The following is a 21,981-nucleotide window of genomic DNA, read 5'->3' on the forward strand; positions in this document are numbered from 1 at the left end:
GGAGATCTCATTTCCCAGTTTTCCCTTTTGAGTTTTTTGGTTAACCTTGTTTGCCCTGCTATCTAACTCCTCAGGCAGCTGCATTGTTAAACATTTGTCTCTGACAGTTTTGGACAAACTTCTTTGAGGGGAAAAAGAGGTTTATACTGGCAAACTCCAAGTCAGATCAAATAAAGACAACCTATGATTTGGGTTTTCCAGAGAACCATCAGACAGGTCAAATAATGACAGTTTTTTAGGAGAGGAGATTTGAAGGAGTTTTATTCTATTATTCCATCTTGTGACTTCCAGGCTGGTAGTTTTCACTGTGATTGTGGGTTGTTGCTTTTCAAGGCTACCAGAGAACTAGGGAAGGAGAAAATTGGAATAGGGCAAGTTAAAATTGCACAAAGCTCACTTTTCAACTGTGTTTTTTTAAATAAACACATCCTGAATTTTTGGAGACCTTTGTTAACTTCCAGAGAACAGAGTAAGTTTATTTTTACACTTTTGCCAGTAGTCTCATTGCTTTTATGAAGAAGAGGATTTTCAGAGGTTCTTCACAACACTTTCATGGATGTCACTCAGAAGTAACTACTTTGGATTCATACTTGTGCAGTGGTATGCTGGACGTGGCTTTCACTGGCTTGTGAGAATTGATTGTTAAATTTTCAGGAATTTTGTAAGCCAGCTTTTTTTTTTTTTTTTAAGTTTATTTACTCATTTTGAGAAAGAGAGAGAGAGAGAACAGGAGGCGCAGAGAGAGAGAGAAGGAGAGAGAATCCCAAGCAGGCTCTGCACTGTCAGCATAGAGCCCAATATGGAGCTCAATCTCACAAACTGTGAGATCATGACCTGAGCCAAAACCAAGAGTTGGACGCTTAACCAGCTGAGCCACCCAGGTGCCCGTGCAAGCCAGTTTTTAGACACAGCCATTATTAAAAACTAAGTTATATAAACTTAAATAAGGTTAAAACATAGGTAATACATATTTAAAATTCATTAATTCCTAATTATTTTACTACATTCTTTCCTCTTGAAGTTATTTACATCTGTTGTTATCTGTATGGTAAAAATACTATGTTATATATGCTACTGTATATCTCTTATTAACTCTGCATTCAGTGATGTCACATTGGTATCTTAAAGTCAAACATGGTGGGAGTGTTTACACCACAGAAATTGGAAAACACTACATATTGGGGCTTTTTTTTTTCTTTGTCTTTGAACTTTATGGCTTTTAAAAAATTTTTATGGGGGCACCTGGTTGGTTCAGTCGGTTGAGCATCTGACTCTTGGTTTCAGTTCAGGTCATGATCTCACAACTTGTCAGATTGAGCGCTGCATCAGGCTCAGTGCTGATGGTGCAGAGTCTGCTTGGGATTCTCTCTCTCCCTCCCTGTTCCTCCCCTGTTTGCATTCTCTAAATAAACAAACAAACTTTTAAAAAAATAAAAAAAAAAATTATGGCTTTAAAAATTGCATTATTAAACATAATAAGTTTAATTCATTGCAAATTATTACCCATATTATCCATTTAATTAAATTACCATTCCAATTTTAAAAAATCTTAGAAATAGAGTTTGATCCCTTTCCCTCCACCCATATCAAAGTATTTCCTTTATACTTTTCAAATATCTATCTATATCCACAACCCATAATTTATATTGTTCTTCATGTTCAAATTTTTATATTAATGGTATAATCTATTGTCCACTTTTTTTTTTTTTTGTATTCAGGTTTTATTCTGCTTGCTGTACATTTTATTTCCATGTGCTTAATGGTTATCTTTAATATTGTAATATATTAGGTTGAACCATATGAGATTGATAATATTTTATAAAGAGTTGAATATTAGGAATTTCATGTAGTTCATCCTAATAAGATCTAAACAAGTCTAAAATTAATTTTTATCTCTACTTCAATAAAGTATCTTTGCTTCATCACTTCCCTTCCATCTTACACATTATTGTTATCCAATAATTTAGTTCCTTTAAGAGTAGGTATTTTCTTATTACATTATGTATTGCATTGAGATATTTTGTTTTTTAATCATTACAATCAATGTTTGCTTATATTTACCCACATGTATACCAGTTTCCTTGCCTATCATTCCTTCTCGCAATTTGGATCTTTGTGGATCTTTCTTTCTTTCTTTCTTTTCTCCCTATAGATATTCTTGGCAAGTTCCTTTAGTGAGGATCTGTTAATGAACTCAGTTTTTGTTTGTCTGAAAAGGCCCTCATTTATTAATCCTAATGCTTCTTGGTATTCTAGTTTGACAGTAACTTTTTATCTGTGGGAATCCTAAATGGTCTATGTCCTTCTTGACATTTGTCCTGTCAAAGATTGATATTTGTTTCTTCTTGGCATCCTACATTACTCTCAATCTGGGACTACTTTTAGTCAATTTCCTGACTGAGGTCTTCCCAGATCAGGCTGATATTTTACACTGAACCCCAAAGTGATGTGTAGGTAAGTGTGGGATTATAAATTCTCAAGGGATACATTTTCTCCACACACAGAGCCCCTGCTTTTCCCTATTCCAGTGGGTAGATTTTTTTGGTCAATCCTTTTACTGAAGATGGGTTTAATAAGGGCACTTAGCATATTTAGTAGGGGTGTCACTGTTCCAATGTCATATCTTGCTCAAGTCTTATCTCCTAACCTCAAAGTGTTTCATAAAAGACAATAAGAATGGGAGATGCCCCAGCGTTACTTCAGTTATCGGTATACCATTCTGATTTTCAGCTGTTTCTTCACTTTTGCCCTTTGGGAATTTCCCTTTCATCTATAAGCTCTGCTAAGCATTTCAAGGGATGTTTGTTTTTATTCAGCATTTGTAGGCATTTTGTTTAAGGAAACTTCTCAAGTTTTATAGTTTGTCACATTGTAAACAATCACACCTATATAATCTGTATAGTGAATAGTCACACCTACATAACTGGGCTCCACAGAAAAAGAGAACCCCAACACATGCTCTCTGTTCATGCCTTGGTTTTGAACCACATGCACTCATTTTTTTTGATCCAAACACCTAGTTGCTTATTAGCTACCAACTTTGATCTTAAAGAAAGGACTATATGTGGATTGGTTAAAGGAATGGGAGGGCATTGAGATATAGAAGGGGCAGAATGAGAGAAGGCTGAGGAATAAGAAGACATAATACTTGTGAACCAAATGACTCCATTGGATTGTTTCACAGAGTGAAGCTAGAGAGATGTAAGAGTAGGCAGTGGCATGGTTGACAGAATGTCTGCAGAGCTAGGTTTACATTTTATTTAATGGATGAGGCATAGCCACTTGAGATATTTATGCAGGAGATTGATGTGTCTGACAAAGATTATCTAGATTATGGGCATAAGATATATTGGAGTACTAATTTATGAGTGTGCCACATTGGAGAGGTTTTTTTTCCCCCTCAAGAATGGATTTAGCACATTGTACCTTCCTCATACAAGACTGTATGCATTAATATTACTATGAATGTTATCCTTTGTTTAAGGAAACTTAAGGACTCAGAAATTATATAACTTACATAGACACAGAGCAAAAAAATGTGAAATCAAATAGTAAACCCAGGTCACATTCTAACTTTATTTCCCATTCCTTCCTCATATATCATGATTCCTCTTAAACTTTAAGGTTAAAAACTACAAAACTGGAAAATACAAACTGCAAAACTGAGGAGGTGCCATTGATGATAAGTTGCCATAAGTTTAGTTTTTAGGATAAGCAAGAGGAGGTGTTCTAGAACTAGTTGGAGGGATAAGAACTAGGAAAGGTAAGAGGAAAAGCTGAGGTGTTCATCTAGAATTCATCTGTATAGAGCTAAAAGCACAGAATGAAAGCCATGGAGTCCTCATTGATATAATGGAGACAGTTAACATTACCTACCTCACAGAGTTGGTCTAAAGATTAACATACTGTGCTAGACGTGGTGTAGGCACTCAATAAATGAAGCTGTTATTGTTAAATCAGTAGTAGTGTGGGTGGAAAGGAGACTATTGAAAACCATTAAGAAGGTGAAATTGACAGGATAAGGAAACTTACTAGATTTAGTAGGTGAGGGAGAATTCTAGGATGGATAAATGGGTACACGGTGGTGCTGTTCACTGAGATTGGGTATATCGGAGTAGGAACAGATATGTTTGTGTTTGGGGCAAAGGCTGGGTAGAGAAAATGATTAATTCTTTTGGAGTATGTTGAACTTTTTTTTTTTAAACAACTTTCTGTGTGGTTTAAGTTCACAAGTCTTATTTTTTTTTAATGTTTATTTTTGAGAGAGAGAGAGAGAGAGAGAGAGAGAGAGTGCTTGTGAGCAAGTGGGGGAGGGGCAGAGAGTGAGAGAGAGAGAGGGAGACACAGAATCCGAAGCAGGCTCCAGGCCCTGAGCTGTCAGCACAGAGCCTGACACAGGGCTCGAACCCACAAACTGCGAGATCATGACCTGAGCTGAAGTCAGACGCTTAACCGACTGGGCCACCCAGGTGCCTCTGAACCTAAACTTTTGTTAGGGCATCTAGATAGAGATGTAGCAGACATTTAGATTCATGGGTCTGGGCACTGTCACATTTTAGGTGGGTAACCTTAAACAAGTTATTTAGCCTCTTTGTGCCTCAATTTAATCACCTATAAAAAGAGAATAATGTCTGTTTGTCATAGGTTGATGTAAGAGTATGGCATGGGTTGGAAAGAATACATTTTTTAAATGTATGCAACTTGCCTTCGTGCAAATTCATTCTTTTCTCTGAATCAGTCTGAATCAGTATTTCTCAGTGTCATTCATGGTTCTCTTCTATCACAGTCACCTAGAGTACTTGTTTAAAATGCATATTCTTTCTCTCCCTCATTCTCCCCACCTGCTGAATCAGAATCTCTTACCGGGTGGGACCTGGAAAATAATATACTTCATGGGGTTGCTTTGAATACAAATATGTTCATCTTGGTAAAGCCTCTACCACAGCGACTTTCACATGGCAGATACCTGATTTTTTTTTTAACAATACAATTCCAAAGTTTCCTTTCACTTGCATCTCCTATATTTCATAACACACATCTGAAGACTTAGTTATTCCATACCAAATGCTTATCCCCTTACAAACTTACCATGATCTTTTATTCCTCAGTACCTTTGCTAAAACCATTTCCTTTACTTGGAATGACCTGCTTTCCTTTATACCTGCTGAAATTTTATATATTCTTTAATTCTTAGCCTTTGTATTATCTCCTCTATGATAATCCTTGTGAGAATAAGCTGCTCTCTTCTCAGTATTTCTGCAATACTTTGTGCCTCTATATTGTAGCACTTAGTGCAGTCCACCTGTATTATAATGAGTGTGTATTTATCTGTTTCCTTCATTAAATGGTGAACTCCCAAATGGCAAGAACTGTGCATTTTAGCACAAGACCTGTAAAGTGGGATCTCAATAAATGTTTGCTGCATTGAATTTGTCATTATGGATATCATTAAACATTTTGGGGGGAACGCCTGGGTGGCTTCGTCAGTTAAGCATCCAAATTCAGCTCGGGTCATCATGGGTTCAAGCCCCCATCAGGCTCTGCACTGGCAGCACGGAGCCTGTTTGGGATTCTCCTTCTCTGCCCCTCCCTTGCTCGTGCTCTCTCTGTCTTTCTCAAAATAAATAAATAAACTGAAAAAAGAAAGCCAAACCAGGTAGCAGCCACCCAGGGAGAACTAAAGTAAATGGGGAAACTTTACTCCAACTTTCAATTCTGAAAAATGTTCTACACAACAGCCGTATGAATGGCACAATATATTCCCCTACACCCTTAATCTAAATCCTCAAGGTATTAACATTTACTATGTATTTTTTTCTCTAAACACACAGACACTTCCTTTCCCTCCCCTGAATCACTTGAGACTAAACGTCAGATATTGTATTTCAGCATTGCCTTTCTAAGAACATGAACATTTTCTTACATAGCTACAATATCATTATCACAAATAAGATTATTATCTTTGGTACAGTAATATTATCTAATATACATTCTATCTTCAAATTTCCCTAAAGTCTCAAAAATATCCTTTATAACTTTTGTTGGTTTTGCAGTTTTATTTTTATATATAATACAGGCAATAGATATAAAGTAGAACTTAGTTCTCAGAGAATTGGCCAGACTGGAGGTTCTCGTGCCCAGGTCAGTGCTACCTAAGGAAAGGTAGATGAGCTGAGGTCCCTAAGCCTTTCTGCTTTTGCGTTTGTTTGCTTTTGCTTTTGTTTTCCCATTCACCTTCCAAACCTGGTTGACAACATAAAGCCTGTGTTGAGCTGCTTCTATGTTGAACCTCTTCTCATTTTTTTAAATTTTGAAAAATTTCAAACCAACAAAACGAACTGGAAAAAAAAAAAAAGAACAATACCATCAGCCTATATTCACCAGTTGTTAACACTCTGCCACATTGACTTTGTCTTTATACGGCACACATACTACCCCTCTCCCTTTCTCTCTCTTTCACTAATTTTTTTAAGTTTATTTATTTGGAGAGAGAGAGCATGAGCAGGGGAGGGATAGAGAGAGAGTCCCAAGCAGGCTCTGCACTCCATGCTGAGCCAGCGCAGCGCTCGATTTCATGACTGAGATCCTGACCTGAGCCAAAATCATGAGTGGGATGCTTAACCGACTGAGTCACCCAGGCACCCCACCCCCACTTCAATAATTATTTTTGCTGAATTATTTGAAAGTAAGTTACTGACATTGTGACACTTGATAGTTCACATGAGCCCTAAGTACTGCAGAATGTATCTACTAAAACAAAGCCATTCTGCCATACATAATCACAGTATTATACTCAAAAAACTCAGCATTGATAAAATATTAAGTAATATCAACTCCATAGTCAAACTGTAACAATTGTTCCAATTAAATAATGTCTTTTATAGTTGGCTTTCCTTGCCAATCCAAGATCCAATCAAGGGTCGGTCATGCTTTACATTTTGTTGTCCTATTTCTTGTTGTTGTTGTTGTCCTATTTCTTTAGTCTGTTAATCAAGTCAGTTCCTCCCCATTTTTTCACTTTTATGACACAGATATTTTTGAAGTGTCCAGGCCAATTATTTTGTAGAATAGTCTACAATTTAGATTTATCTGATTCTTTTCCATCATGATTAGACGCAAGTTAATCATTTTGGGCATAAGTGCTTCATAGGTGGTTATGTCTTATGTGCATCATATCTGAAGGCACATAAAGTCAGTCTGCCCCTTTATTGATGAGGTTATGTTTGATCTGTGTTTAAGATGGTGGTAAAGGTAGAGTGCCCGGGTGGCTTAGTCATTAAGCATCTGACTTTGGCTCTCATGATCTCGGTTCATGAATTCAAGTCCCACATCAGATGAGCTCGAGCCCTGCTTCAGGTGAGCATGAGTCCCGTTTTGGGCCAGCCCCGCTTCTCTCTCTGTCTCTGTCTCTCTTCTGCCCCTCCTGGGATTTTTTCTGTCTCTACCCCTCACTCACTTGCACCCTTGCTCTCTCTCAAGGAAAAAAAAAAAAAGGATTAAAAAAAAGATGGTGGTAAAGGTACATTTTTCCATTTGTAATCAATAAATAATCTGTAGAGTAATAATTTGAAACTTTGTAATATCTTGTTCAAACACCCAGCAACCTTTTCATCAAGTAGTTTTAGCATTAACCACTGATCCTTGCCTGAATTTATTACTAAATTAGTGGTTGCAAAATGATGATGCTTCTGTCATTCCTTCTACATTCATTAGCTGGATTCTTCTGTAATGTAGCTTTTCTTCTGCCACTCCCACCCTTTTTAGTATCACTACAGGCTCATGTTTTCTTTTTTTATTTATTGTGTACTATGTTCTTAATGTGTTTCAAAATTCATATGTTGAAATCCTAACACCTAAAGATGATGGTATTAGGGGTTGGGGTCTTTGGGTGCTTAAAGGTGTAGCCCTCATGAATGGGATTAGTGCCTGAGAAAAGGGGCTACAGAAATATTCCTTCCACCACATGAGAATAAAGAAGGCATTGACTACAAACCAGGAAGAGGGCCTTCACCAAAACTCAACCATTCTGATGCCTTGATCGTGGATTTCTAGCTTCCAGAACTGTGAGAAATAAATTCCTATTATTTATAAGCTACCTACTTTGTAGCTTTTTGTTACAGCAGCTTGAACACAATAATGTTTTAATCCACTGCCATTGGTAATATTTTTGAGGTTTAAATTGTCCCAAATTTGACCAGTGTTCTGTTGACACTTTCCCAACAGTTTTTTACCACTGCCTTGTTTTCTGGCATAGCAAGATATATTCTCTCTTAATTCAGCCATTTCTTCAAAGAGCCATGGTTCCTTTTAGTGAAGAATGGGATCTAGAAATCAAGAGCTGGATGTTAGGTGTGTTCATTGTTATTGAGATGTCACTACATCTATGCCTTTCAGTATACACAGCCAGAAAATGTGTGTGTGTGTGTGTGTGTGTGTGTGTGTGTGTGTGTGTGTATGTAATGAATAAAACCTCCAGTTTAATCTAATACCTCAAGATTCTTTCTCTTATTCCCCCATTCCATATCTGTGCTTTCCTTCTCCCATGGAGAAACCTAATTCCCCAAAGCATCGGTAGAATTACATATTTGCTGTGTTTTTCTATGAACACAAAATAATTTTGAAATTACTACACCAATATTATAACTAACATCAAAATCACAAAATAAACTTTGAGATCTTTATAGGTATTTTTGTACTTGGAACACATCTCCTTTAGGTGTACAATCAGAACACTGTTAAAAACTTACTTCGTGTATCGTTTCCTTTTTGTTATATCATCAACTTCAGACCATTGAGTTCATTTGTTTCTCTTGGCATACTGTGTAAGGGTCTCCCTACTTCCTGTCTTTGCTGATTTAATTTTTTGAATGTAAAACATTTACATGGTTTAGAAGTCAAAACAATTTAACAAGGTACACTTAGAAAAATCTCACTCCTTTCCCTATCTTTTCCATCCCATACCTACTTCACTCCAATAGGTCAGTAACTATTTTTATTAGTTATGGTTTATCTCTTCTGTATTTTAATAGTAAGCAAATATACACATACACCTACCCACATACGTACATACATACATCTTTTTTCTTTTAACTCCCTTCTTACACAAAAGGTAGCATATCTTGCCCTTTTTTTCTCTTTCACTTAACAATATATACTGAAAATCAGGATATCAGTTCTTAGAGATATTCTTTTTTCTTTTATACAGCTATAGAGTAATCCACTATGTGAATGGGATACTGTTTCTTCAATTTATCCTATGGATGGGCACTTAGATTGCTTTCAATATTTTGCTATTATATATAGTGCTACAATGAATAACCTTGTATATGTATATGGTTTCTTGTATCATTGGAGGTGTATCTTCAGCATGTAGGCTTAGAACTAGGATTGCTGGTTAAAGTATAAATGTAAATGTAGACTTGTTAGATGTTGTCAAATTCCCCTTTATAGAGTTTATACTATATATTAGTGTTACCAGCAATTTATGAGGCCAGTTTTGAAATGTAGAAATGATTTAAATTGTTAGTAAAAATGAAAAGCATGTCCTATTGCTTTCTTTATTCAAGTCAAAGTTAAATAACAGAAGATGGAACCTACCAAGAATGAAAGAAAGGACTCTGGTGATTCTTTGGAGTCTTTCAGAACCCTCTTTTGAAGCTCAAACAAGTTAATCTAGCATCCAAAAATGAATTTGGCATGTACTGTCATAATTCAACATTTAAAAATATATAGGGATTGCTTACAGGGTGCTAAATATTGTCTCAAAGCCTGACATACAGTCAAATCACCTATCTCCTCCTTCAAGGAAATGGGGGAATTAGGCAAAGAGAACATTGTAGTAAGTGCTATAATACATGAACCAAAAGAGTTGCAATGGGAGCAGAAAGGAAGAAGCACGTAAAACTGCCTGAGTATTCACAGAAGGTGTGATCTTTGACCTGATTTTTTTTTTAATGTTTATTTACTTTTGAGAGACAGAGACAGAGTGTGAGCAGGCAAGGGGCAGAGAGAGGGAGACACAGAATCTGAAGCAGGCTCCAGGCTCTGAGCTGTCGGCACAGAGCCTGATGCGGGGCTCGAACTCCCAAGCTGTGAGATCATGACCTGAGCTGAAGTCAGACGCTCAACCGACTGAGCCACCCAAGTGCTCCTGACCTGATTCTTGAAGGGTAAACAAGGGAACTTCCCAGGTAAACAAGGGAACTACCAGGGAAAGTGTGTGCATAGGCATAGAAGGGTGGGGGAAATGCTAGAGTAGAATCATAGAATCATGGGGCGGGGGGAGGGGGGGGGGCTCCTGGGTGTCTTGGTTGAGCAACCAACTTTGGCTCAGGTCATGATCTCACAATTCATGGGTTTGAGCCCTGTGTCAAGCTCTGTGCTGACAGCTTCAGGCCTCAAGCCTGCTTTGGATTCTGTGTCTCCCTCTCTCTCTGCCCTTCCCGTTTGTGCCCTGTCTCTCTCTCTCTCTCTCTCTCTCTCTCTCTCTCTCAAAACTAATAAACATTAAAAAAAAATTTTTTTTTAATCATGGGAAGAGCTCCTCAATTGGTCAGCAGTGTCTACAAACATTTATTTTCATAGGAGACTCTATCATATGGGTAGTTGGGGCTAGATGGACATGTAAGTCTCCTCCAAGCCGTAGATCCTATCACTTTGAGACTAATATGTAGACTTAAATCTTATTCATGGATTAAATTTTAAAGTCAGCACTTAAGATGAAAATTGCTTAGGGGCGCCCAGGTGGCTCAGTTGGTTGAGCGTCTGACTTTGGCTTAGGTCATGATCTTGCTGTCCGTGAGTTCGAGCCCTGCATCGGGCTCTGTGCTGACAGCTTGGAGCCTAGAGCCTGTTTCAGATTCTGTGTCTCCCTCTCTCTCTGCCCCTACCCACCTCATGCACGCGCGCTCTCTCTCTCTCTCTGCAAAAATAAATAAACTTAAAAAAAAAAAAAAAAGATGAAAATTGCTTAGAGTCAGATCCCTTCTAGAAGATCCCCTTAATGTTAGAACATATGTGTTATCTTCCATACAGGACAGATAAAGTAGTTCTTTTGCATTTAAGGTCCGTGTTGTATGAAGAATGCATATTGTACGTTTAAACACTAGAAACACACTTCATGAGACCAAAGTTTCACACTGGAAGCAGCAACTATGAAATTGAGATGGAAGGAATAACAGACGCATGACTGCCATCTCATGTTATGCTCTTTGAGTACAATGGCTGAATTACCATCACTATTTAAATAGTTCTTTTTTTTTCTAAAAACATAGTTGAGGGGCGCCTGAGGTGGCTCAATCAGTTAAGTGTCTGACCTTTGATTTCGGTTCAAGTCATGATTTCATGGTTTGTGAGATCGAGTCCATGCTGGGCTCTACACTTGACAGTGTGGAGCCTGCTTGGGATTCTCTCTCTCCCTCTCTCTGCCCCTCCCCTGCTCATGCTCTCTCTCTCCAAATAAATAAACATCTAAAAATCGAACAAACAAAAACTATATAGTTGAATTCCCATAAGGTAAATGTCTCTATGGCTCCCTGTGTATATTCTACATAGAAGACATAGTCCCTTGGGGTCTAGTGTAGTTAACTCCCTCATATCTGTTCTACCCAAATGATTCACAACTAGTCATGTTTTAGTTTAAGAATGGGTCTGTGGATCTGTTAGGTTAAAGAAGAAGCTGCTGTGTATATTAGAAATCCCAAAATCTAGTGGCTTAAAGAAAATAGAAATATATTTCTCTTTTATTAGTGTGGCCCACCTAAGCTGGGGGGGGGGGGGGGGGCAGGGAGAACAGCTCTGGGGGAACTGCCAGGGGCCCATGTTTTTTTTTTCCTCTGTGTTGCTCTACCATCTTCTAGAGCATTTGAATGTCGGAGTTCTAACTTGAAAGGAAGGTGAAAGAGAAGAAAAGCTCACACCTAATGTCTTAAGGCCCAAACCTAGATGTTGTCATTTCTTCTGCTCCTATTCCATTGAATTTTATATTGGTGAGAGCACAGTCACATTGCCATACCTGGCTGCAAGGGAAAACAGGAAGTGGAGTCTCTGGCTGGGCAGCTTCTTTTACCCAGAAGAGGTAGAATAGATTTTGAAAGAACTCGCAGTCTTGCCAGTAGGAGATGTGAGGGCAAGTGTAAGGGACATTTGGAAAATATTCCCACTCTTCGAAGTTAATGAAGAAGCATATTACTAGACCACCTATCTGTTTTTCATATTCTGATAATTTTATTTGTATAAAACCTGTTGCCTTTGCAATTCCATGTATTTTCTATTGTGCATTTAAAATTTTCATTTTGAGAATGGGGCTGTAGGCTTTGCCATATTGCCAGAGCAGGCTGTGTCACCAAAAACAAAAAACGAAACACAAATTTGCCTCTGCCCTGGTCGAGATAGGAAGACCATTTAAGAGGCTCTTAATTCAGGCAAATGATGATGAGAATGTGACTCAGGCAGTGTCCACAGGGGACAGATTGAAGAGATCCTTTAACCCTCACTCGCAGAATCTGCTTTTCTCAGCAACACAGCCAGATAACAGCATTGCCACTAACCATTTATTTCAGCAGGAGGAAATGCTTCCTTGAAAGCGTAATTTAGGAATGTTTTCTTTTTAAACTTAACATAAAATAAGAGGAAATGTCCCAGCCATGTAAGATGCCACTCTGTCGTTTAGCCGGTATAATGGATATTATTATTATTAGCTGGACATTTCCCCACAATTAATAGCTTTCCCTCAAGAAAAAACAATAAGATTTTACAACCTCACATGGTGTGACGGAAAGCCTCTTAAAGAAGAGGAACAGAATCAGACACTCATGCAGGGAAGACAGCCTTGTGGTTTGCCCCAAGGGATTGGAAGAAGCGGAGGAGTCGCTGGTGGCAGGTTGAGGACACCTCAATAACAGACTGATGCTCCAATCACAGGCCTCTGCACAAAGCTGTGAGTAATCACCCACCAATGCCGGGATCCACAGGCTGTTGCAGAGTTATCTTTCACTGCTCTGTACGTGACACCCTGGGCCTGCAGTATTGCACACAGCAGCCACATTTGTCACTTGAGTTCCATTGATCCAGCAACTCTGATGGGTTGCGGCTGTCTTCAGTCTCTGAATCTCCCAAGGATTATGGTTTTGCACTTTTACTGACCTTTCACTTGATTTTGAGCAGTGGCCTTGTTTCCTTTTACTAGAATGTGAGCTCTTAGAGTCTGGGGATCATGATGCTCCTCAAAGTAGATGCAATTCTTTGTTAGATGAAGCAATCTTTCAATATTTCAGTTAAGTGCATTTACTTGAGGAAGGTGAAGCTCCCCAACCTGATTTGTAATTCTATTAAATATTTACCTTGGTTATTGCCCCAGAAGATTATTTTAAGTCCTGTATAGCATAACTGCAGTGCAGGGCGGTTCTAGGATTAATCAGAGCCATGGAACTAAAAACACATCTAATCCTTTTACATTTCTTTAAGAACTAATCATTGTAATCAAGTGAAAAAAATCCCTTTTTATCTTGCCTTTTAAAAATTTATGAACCGAAATAACTTTTACAAAAAAAGAATCTATTCTCCCCCAGTCTCCTCTGATCTTTGTGGAGAACCAGTGAAGCTGGAGGCAGAGGTACCGTTCAGAGCCACCTGGGCCCGAGGTCTGCATCCTCGCCCCAAATGAGGAATATACCCTTCCTGCCGACCAGTTTGGTTCACTCTTTGACATGCAGGTGTTCCAACTTTTCATAGTCCCTTAAATGTAAGCTCATACAGTCTTAAGTGTCAGCTCCTTAGAAAGATGCTGATGACGTAAGTCTGAATATAAAAGTGTAATAGTGAGACAGACTGGCTTCCTTGTCAGCCCTGGAACATTCACTGACGGGGTGAAGGATGTCAGCAGCACTTGCACACCCCATAAGGAATCAAGAGCCATGGAGAAAGCCGGCAAAGATACACTGCATCTGGTTCCACTTGGTGTAGCCACTTGGCATCTGTTTTGTTTCCTTGGCTAACTAAATGAGGAAGCAGTGAGTTGTATGTGTGCCTATATGTGGTCTCTTCCTGCTAATCTATAACCTGCCTATACTACTACACTTAAAAAAAAAAATTTTGGGGTGCCTGGGTGGCTCAGTCGGTTAAGTGTCTGACTTTGACTCAGGTCGTAACTTCACGGTTCATGGGTTTGAGCCCTGCATCATGCTCTGTGCTGACAGCTCAGAGCCTAGAGCCTGCTTTGGATTCTGGGTCTCCCTCTCTCTTTTTGCCCCTCCCGTTGCTCTCTGTCTCTCTCTCTCACACAAATAATGTTTAAAAAATTTAAAAAAATATATGTATATATATGTATTCTGCAATTGTTACATGAAGTAACCTATAAATGTCTATTAGGACAAATTGATAGTGTTGCCCAAATTCTCCATTTCCTTATTGACTTTTTGTCTATTTGTTCTAGAATTACTGAGAGAGAGTTGTTAAAATTTCTAACTATGGTGGTGGTGTCTGTTTCTCCTCTTAGTTGTTATTTTTGTTTTACATTTTGTAGCTTTTTTACTAAGAGTATACAGATTTGGAGTTGTTATATTTTTGTTGATGAATTTGGCCTTTTAAGCATCATGATATGACACTGCTTATCTGTAGTAATATTTCTTAAGGTCGACTTAATCTGATATTAGTATAACCACACTTTTCTTACTGTGTGTTTATGTGTTTTTTCATCCTTATACTTTCAACCTGTGTTTTTTTATTTAAAGTGCATACCTTATAAGTAGTGTTTAGTTGGATCTTGCTTTTTAATCTAGACAATCTTTACCTTCAACTCTTTAGTCCACTTAATGTTATTATTGATATAGCTACGTTTTATTTTTTATGTTTATTTTTGAGAGAGAGAGAGAGCGAGCAGGAGAGGGGCAAAGAGAGGAGGAGACACAGAATCCAAAGCAGGCTCCAGGCTCTGAGCTGTCAGCACAGAGCCTAACGTGCAGCAGCCACCCAGGGGCACCGGTATAGCTATGTCTAAGTGTTTCAATTGTCATTTGTTTTTTGTTTGACCTCATGTTTCCCATTCCTTCCGGCGTTAATCAACTATTTGTTAAATATTCCATTCTGGGGATGTCTGGGTGGCTAAGTCGGTTAAGTGTCCAACTTTGACTCAGGTCATGACCTCATGATTCGTGGATTCGAGCCCCACATCAGGCTTTGCTGACAGCTCAGAGCCTGGAGCCTGCTTCGGATATGTGTCTCCCTCTCTCTGCCCCTCTGCCGCTCTCAACTCTCTCAAAAATGAATAAATGTTAAAAAAAATTTAGGGATGCCTGGGTGGCTTAGTTGGTAGGGTGTCCAACTTCAGCTCAGGTCATGATCTCATGGCTCATGAGTTCGAGCCCCGCCTTGGGCTCTGTGCTGACAGCTCAGAGCCTGAAGCCTACTTCGGATTCTGTGTCTGCCTCTCTTTGCCCTTCCCCTGCTCATGCTCTCTCTCTCCTTCAAAAATAAACATTTAAAAATTAAAAAAAATTTTTTTAAATATTCCATTCTGTCTCTTCTGTGATTTTTCAGCTTCTGTTTGTGTGAGAGAGACAGAAACAGAAAGAGAGAGATTGCTCTAGGGAAGATTCAGGTTCACACTTAAACTAATAAATATTCTACCTGCAGTGAGCAACACAACTGTGTGTGGTCATTAGGCTTATTTCTTTCAAACTTCAAGAAAGTTGCTCCTTGGTTTATGGTATTCGAACAAAATGCATTAAACTGAAAGTTACACGTTTCAGTTCAAATCCCAGCTACACCACCTAAAACTTGTGTCATCTTGGCCAATGTGTATATATTTTGTGAGCTTCAGTTTCCTTATCTATACAATGAGAGTGGGTGTTTTAGTGCTACTTTATAGGATGACTACATAGATCATGTGAAGTAATTTCTATAGCTGTATTATGAAAACTTTAACTATATAAACATATAGGATATTATTTCAGGATTTAATGAAAAGACTGATTTGCTCTCTTTATACCTTAAAAAATATATATAAAGTTCAATCCTATCTCTTCTATCATCTTTCTAAATTGAAAAACCTTTCTTTGGTACACTTGTCTTCATGATATTTTTGGCAGTTCTTTCCTTGTACCATCTCCAACTATGATTGGGTACCCCTTCCACAACCACTGCATCAAGGCATACTTCTTTCTGCTCATACTTTAAGACCCAATTAAAACAGCATGTCATTGATGACAACTTCCCACTCGTATTTATTCCCTCTCTTCTGATATCCTCTCAACTCTATTTATCTATTTATCTCATCCTACTGTAACTACTTCCACACATTCACTAACTTTGCCTGACTAAAACTCCTCCATTAACTATTTGGTTCGTCTCAGTATTTCCAATGTTGAGTGTAGAGCCTGGTGCAGAGTTAAGTGCGCAGTAAATACCTGTTGACTGAATGAAAGGATAAAGATAGACAACTCAGGGAAGGACGGCTTTGGTCACTGATCTTCAGTGCTGAGAGTGTCATCCCTGTGAAGATACAGAATACGTGAAGCCCAGTAATTGTGCTCGTATTTATCAAACTCCCACTGTCCCATTTGCTGATGTGGAAGCAGTTCAGAAGCCACCATCCTTTAATGTTGGATTAATGTCACTAAACATCTTACCTTAAATATCCCTGGGAAACTCTGGGAAGACTTTATGTAGTGATGGGTTTTAAAGCATCAATGTAAAGTTTTCCATAAGTGGGAAAGGAGCTCAGAAAAAGGTAAATTCTCTTGAAGTCTTTCCACAGTCCAAATTTTGGCCTAGTGTGCAAGTGCTTTCTTCTCCTACCCCCCCCCCCTTTCCACTCTCACCTGTGACACACCAGTCATACTGAATGACGTTTAGTTCTCCATGTTTTTGTTTCCTCTGAGCCTTTGTACATGCTATTCCCTCCACTTAGAATGCTTTGTTCCACTGATTTCCTGTTACCTGGCTAATTCTTGTGTGTCGTGTAGGTCTCAGCTTACATGTTACCTCCTCTGGGATGCCTTCAGTGACCACTTGTCCCGACTCCCCAAGTCTGAATTAGGTGCTCTTTCTCTATGTTCTCACAACACCCTGAACTAACTTCCTTTAGCACTGATAAAAGTATTGAAATTTCTTTTTATTCTTCTATATTTTTCACTAGACTTAGCATTGAATCTTCTATTATTCCGAGGGCCCTGAATGATGCTTGGCACAGAATAAACCTCAGTAAACATTTTCTCAATAAATTAATGGATGAATGAATGAATCCCACAAGAATCCCAACTGCAAAGAAAGCTTAAAATAACAGGTAGCTGGTATACTTTCTCTTTCCATATCCAGCATTCTCCTGGTGTGCAGCCTGCAGATGTGGAGGAAGTTGTTAAGAAGGGTGTGCAGACTCTTGTGATTGGCCGAGGGATGAGTGAGGCCTTGAAGGTAGGTATTGGTGAGCACAGCATTCCTGAGGACAGCTGGTGACCTCTTGGACCATTACCTTAGAAACATGTCCTTCTTGGGGCGCCTGGGTGGCTCAGTTGGTTAAGCGTCCCACTTCGGCTCAGGTGATGATCTCACCGTTCGTGGGTTCAAGCCCTGCGTCTGGTTCTGTGCTGACAACTCAGAGCCTGGAGCCTGCTTCTGATTCTGTGTCTCCCTCTCTGCCCCTGCCCTGCTTATGCACTCTCTTTCAAAAATATAATAAAGGTTAAAAAAAAAAAAAAAAGTCCTTCTTGGGAGCTCATCTCAATATATCATGCACCCTCATTTTGCTGAGTCAGGAGTGGCCTAGGATAAAATAATGGATGTTAGTACTCTTCCTCATCAGGGTTGGACTCTCCAGTCTCAACCTAAGCCTAGGCCTGTGTTGTTTCAACTATTTTTCAGAAATTCTTCACTCCTGGAATTCTCAAGCTCGATAGCTATCAATATTCAGTTCTTTAGATTTCATAGTACTTCACTTTTTTATTACATGACATTTTTATAATACTTTCTATTCTTTCCTTGAACACAATCAAGTTATGCCTTTTTTCCCTTTCAGAAAAAAAAATTTATTTTTATTGTACTTAAAGAAATAATACATGCTTATAGCAAAACAGGAGATGCAGAAATGTTGAAGTAGAAAAGTGAGAGCTCCCCACCCCGGTTTGTACATGTAATGTATACTGCTCCAGGTCTCTATGTAACTGCAAATACATACTCTTACACATACAGATATACACGTACACACTTATAATCATTTTTTACATCAACAGGATCACATTGTACATATTGTTCTGTAACTTCCTACTGATGTTTTTACATTGTGGACAGCCTTTCACAGAAGTATATAGAGATCTACCTCATTCTTTCCTTTAGACAGATGTCCTAAAATACAGTTCCCTACTGATAAAGCTGCGATTCATTTATATTTTTTGTTTAACCTAGTTTTTTTCCCTTTAAAATAATTCCTTTCTACAGGCTACTGTTATTATAAAGTTATTCAAACATATAAAAAATATAGGGTGTTTAAAAAATATTTCAGAACTCTTTGAGGCAGAGTCTAAATAAAATCTCCTTAAAATACTCAGCACAAGCCAGTTAAGAAAATATCCAATAATAGCTGCCACTATTGAGAATCTTTTATATAAATTAATTTACATTTATTCAGTGCCTTCTATGGGTCAGACACTATTCTAGGCACTGGAGACAACACGAAAAATGAGACAAACAAGGTTCATGGCCCTCTTGGAAATTAAAACAGTAGATAATTTCACATCGTAACAAATGTTGTGAAGAAAATAGTGACTTCTGAGGGGCTGCTCTAAATGCAGGAGTCAGGAAGGGCCTTTCTGAGGAGACATTTGAGCTGCCGTGTACATACAGTAGTTAACTTCATGCTCACACCACCCTGTGATGTTAGAGTTATTCCCATTTTATAGCAGAAGAAACTGGGGTTGAGAAACTTTAAACAGCTCGCCTACAGTCACTTGGTGGGTACATGGCAAAGTTAGACTTTAGACTCTGGTTGGACTAACTCAAACATTCAACATTTACATGCTAGACATTTTACATACCTTAGCTGAATTAATTTTCATACCAGCCCTGTGAACTAGGTATTATTATCCCTATTTACAGACATGGAAATCAAGGGTCAGAGAACTGAATTCACTTACCCAAGGTCACACTGCTAGTAACACTTAAATCCAAGACTGTCTGACTCCAGAATCCATACTCTTTCCATTTCCACTTCACCGGAGCTTAGTACATGCAGGATACTTTCAATCAACTTCTTAGAAGCCTTACTGACTCCTTGGGGCTCACTGCCAAATTTTCGACTGGTAAATGCTGGGTGACAGTTGTCATTGTCCAATTCTGTAGAGAGCACTTGCCTCATGGCAGGAAAGGAAACCCTGGAGAGCCTTTCCCTGGACTCACTCATCTCTTTCCCTCTTCCCAGGTGCCTCCGTCAACTGTGGAGTACCTTGAGAAACAAGGCATTGATGTGCGGGTCCTCCAGACAGAGCAGGCAGTGAAGGAGTATAATGCCTTGGCTGCCCGAGGAATCAGGGTGGGAGGGGTCTTCCATTCCACGTGCTGATGGAGCCTTAAGGAGAATAAATCACTAAGCCACAATGCCTCTGACTATCACTCTTACCACTCTCACCAACCTCCCCAAGCATTTTTCAACAGCTGCTCATGCCCAGTGCTGGGCTAGGGTTTGGGATGCATGGATGACTAAGGCAAGGTCCCATTCTGGGGGGAACTGAAAAGGGAGAAGACAGATATATACCAAAGTTTAATAATACAGTAAATGTTAGGCCAGAAATACAAGAAAATAAAGGCAAAAATAAAGCCTTCTGCTTTGAAGGCCAAAGAAAAGTTTCAGTGCATTAAAATTACATTGCGATTGATGCTTTGGAATGTTTAACCATTAATTCAACCAATTTTTACTGAGTACTTTATATGTCAGGCACTGCTAGAGGCTCCAGAGAAACAGCAATAAAAGTCTTATCCTCACAAAGCTTATATTCTAGTGGGGAAAATAAACAATAAATTCCATAATGAAAGCAGAACCTGTTATGAAGAAAAATAAAGCAGGATAAGAAGATGAAGAGTAGTGAAGGCTATTTCAGATACGTGGTCAGGAGAAGTCTCTTTGTGCAGATGATGTAGGAGCAGAACCGTGAGTGAAGTGGCAGAACAGTTCTGTAATAGTAGCAGTAAAAGGAGCAACGTCCTGATACTAGGGATCTAGGTCATCTGTCTTACTAGCTAAACCTCACCTTCCCTTGCTACGAAATGATGGGGCTGGACTAGACCACCGTGGATAGTCTTTGTTCTGTTAAATGCCACACATGTCCTTTGTGAAGCCTTAGAAGAGACTGATGAACTATAATAAATTATCACCATCTCATTAGTTTTCATTCCTCCCCCTCTTTAAAGAGTTAGGAGTATGGGCTTTGGTGTCAAATAGCCTTGACTTTGAACTGTGGCTTCCTGCCACTCATTGGTTGGGCATTTATTTAATCTCTTAAGAGTTTCACTGTTCTCATCTGTCAGATAGGGATAGTAATTAGTACCTGGAGTGATTTTGTAGGTATTAAATGGGGTGATTCATACCATGTCTTAGCATACTGCTTGGCATGTAGTAAGGACTCAATAAATTGAAGCCATTGTTGTCATTGTATTTTGATTAATAGGTGTGCTGTGTAACGTCAACATTTCTTTTTATGGTTCATAACATAGCAGCTTATTTCATAGATCTGTAGGATGTTGAAGCCCAAAGGAACTATCTACTCTTATTTATTCATTCTCTTTCATGCCCATTTACTAAGAGGCTCTTACTGAGACTGATTTTCATATGACCAGTTATTGCTGGGCCCTAGAATAAATTCTAATTCTTGCCCTCAGGAGTTCTGTGGGAGAGACAAATCTACAGATAATGATGATACAGGTGTTAATGTTATAATAGTTACAAGGTCTAATGGTGACCTAAAGGATGGCCTAATCATACCAGAATGGAAGGGAAAGTAAGGAAGACATCACTAAGAACAGGACACAAGCTGAGTCTTAAAGAACAGGTGTTCATCTATTTGCTGAACATTTGGCAAATTTTAAACATTTACTAGGTCAAGTGTCTATCACAGCCACAATAAAATACAATTGTCCCACCTCAGCCCTTGTTGAAGCCACGACCCCAGAAAGCTGGGTTTTGCTCCATGTGAGCCTGTCACCTGCTTGGCCCAGTTGGATATCTGACTGGGCAGCCAATCCACAGACCCAACAGCAACTTAAGATGTGGCTTGGCAAGAAAAGGGGAGCTAAGACTACTAGAATGGAAAGTGAAGGAACCTCTCCAAGTTTGCCCAGCAAGGAAGTGGCAGTGTTCTCACTGTGCATCTGCGCACAGAGTAGTTGGAAGAAACAGACGTTAAATACAGAGTGATGGTATCAATGTTGCAAACTGGCACAAAGCTACCTAGACACCTGTTTTGTCTCCGAGTCATCAGATTAGAAACCAATGCTGTGTCTTGATCTCTACTACACACCACCTTAAAAGGTCCATGGGAGTGGGATGCCTCACTGGCTCAGTCGGTAGAGCAGGCAACTCTTGATCTCAGGGTCGTGAGTTGAAACCCCACACTGGATGAGAGCTTACTTAAAAGGGGGGGGGGGGAGGCCATGGGGTGAGATCCTCACAGACCTGACTTAGCCTGGAGGTCTGAGGAAGTCCTGCTCAGTGTCTTTCCTGCCACCAGCAATTTGACAGATACAGGATCTTTCTAGGTCTCAGTTCACTCAGCTCAAAAAAGCCAGGCAGCTATACGGCTAGAGGGTGTTTGATAAAATTCAGACTGTTTCTCTATCGATGCAATCAACTTTTTTGTTTTTAAGTGGAATGTAAAGTGAGACATCTCTAGTGGGTGTTGCATTAGGTGTGGGTGTAATCAGTGTTCCTGAGTTGTCTCCACATTAGAGAGAACTTAGTACAATCTTCTTGGAGACAGAAGTATCTGGCAGTGACATTAT

The 21,981-nt window shown here is 39.1% G+C and overlaps 1 protein-coding gene across 2 annotated transcripts in view; it reads left to right on the forward strand.

Moving 5' to 3' along the window:
* AAMDC (adipogenesis associated Mth938 domain containing) overlaps positions 1 to 21,981 on the forward strand; it is a 33,577-nt gene that overhangs the window by 10,720 nt on the left and 876 nt on the right. The window contains exons 3-4 of one of the 2 annotated variants that reach the window (XM_049619913.1): positions 17,314 to 17,409; positions 19,409 to 19,586. In XM_049619913.1, the coding sequence (XP_049475870.1) occupies positions 17,314 to 17,409; positions 19,409 to 19,549 (237 nt within the window). In that variant the 3' untranslated portion in view covers positions 19,550 to 19,586. Of the gene's footprint in view, positions 1 to 17,313; positions 17,410 to 19,408; positions 19,587 to 21,981 lie in introns of those variants that run through there. The other variant, XM_049619920.1, reaches the window with a different exon arrangement.

The sequence above is a fragment of the Panthera uncia genome, chromosome D1 (genome assembly GCF_023721935.1).
Source record: "Panthera uncia isolate 11264 chromosome D1, Puncia_PCG_1.0, whole genome shotgun sequence".
Taxonomy (NCBI): domain Eukaryota; kingdom Metazoa; phylum Chordata; class Mammalia; order Carnivora; family Felidae; genus Panthera; species Panthera uncia.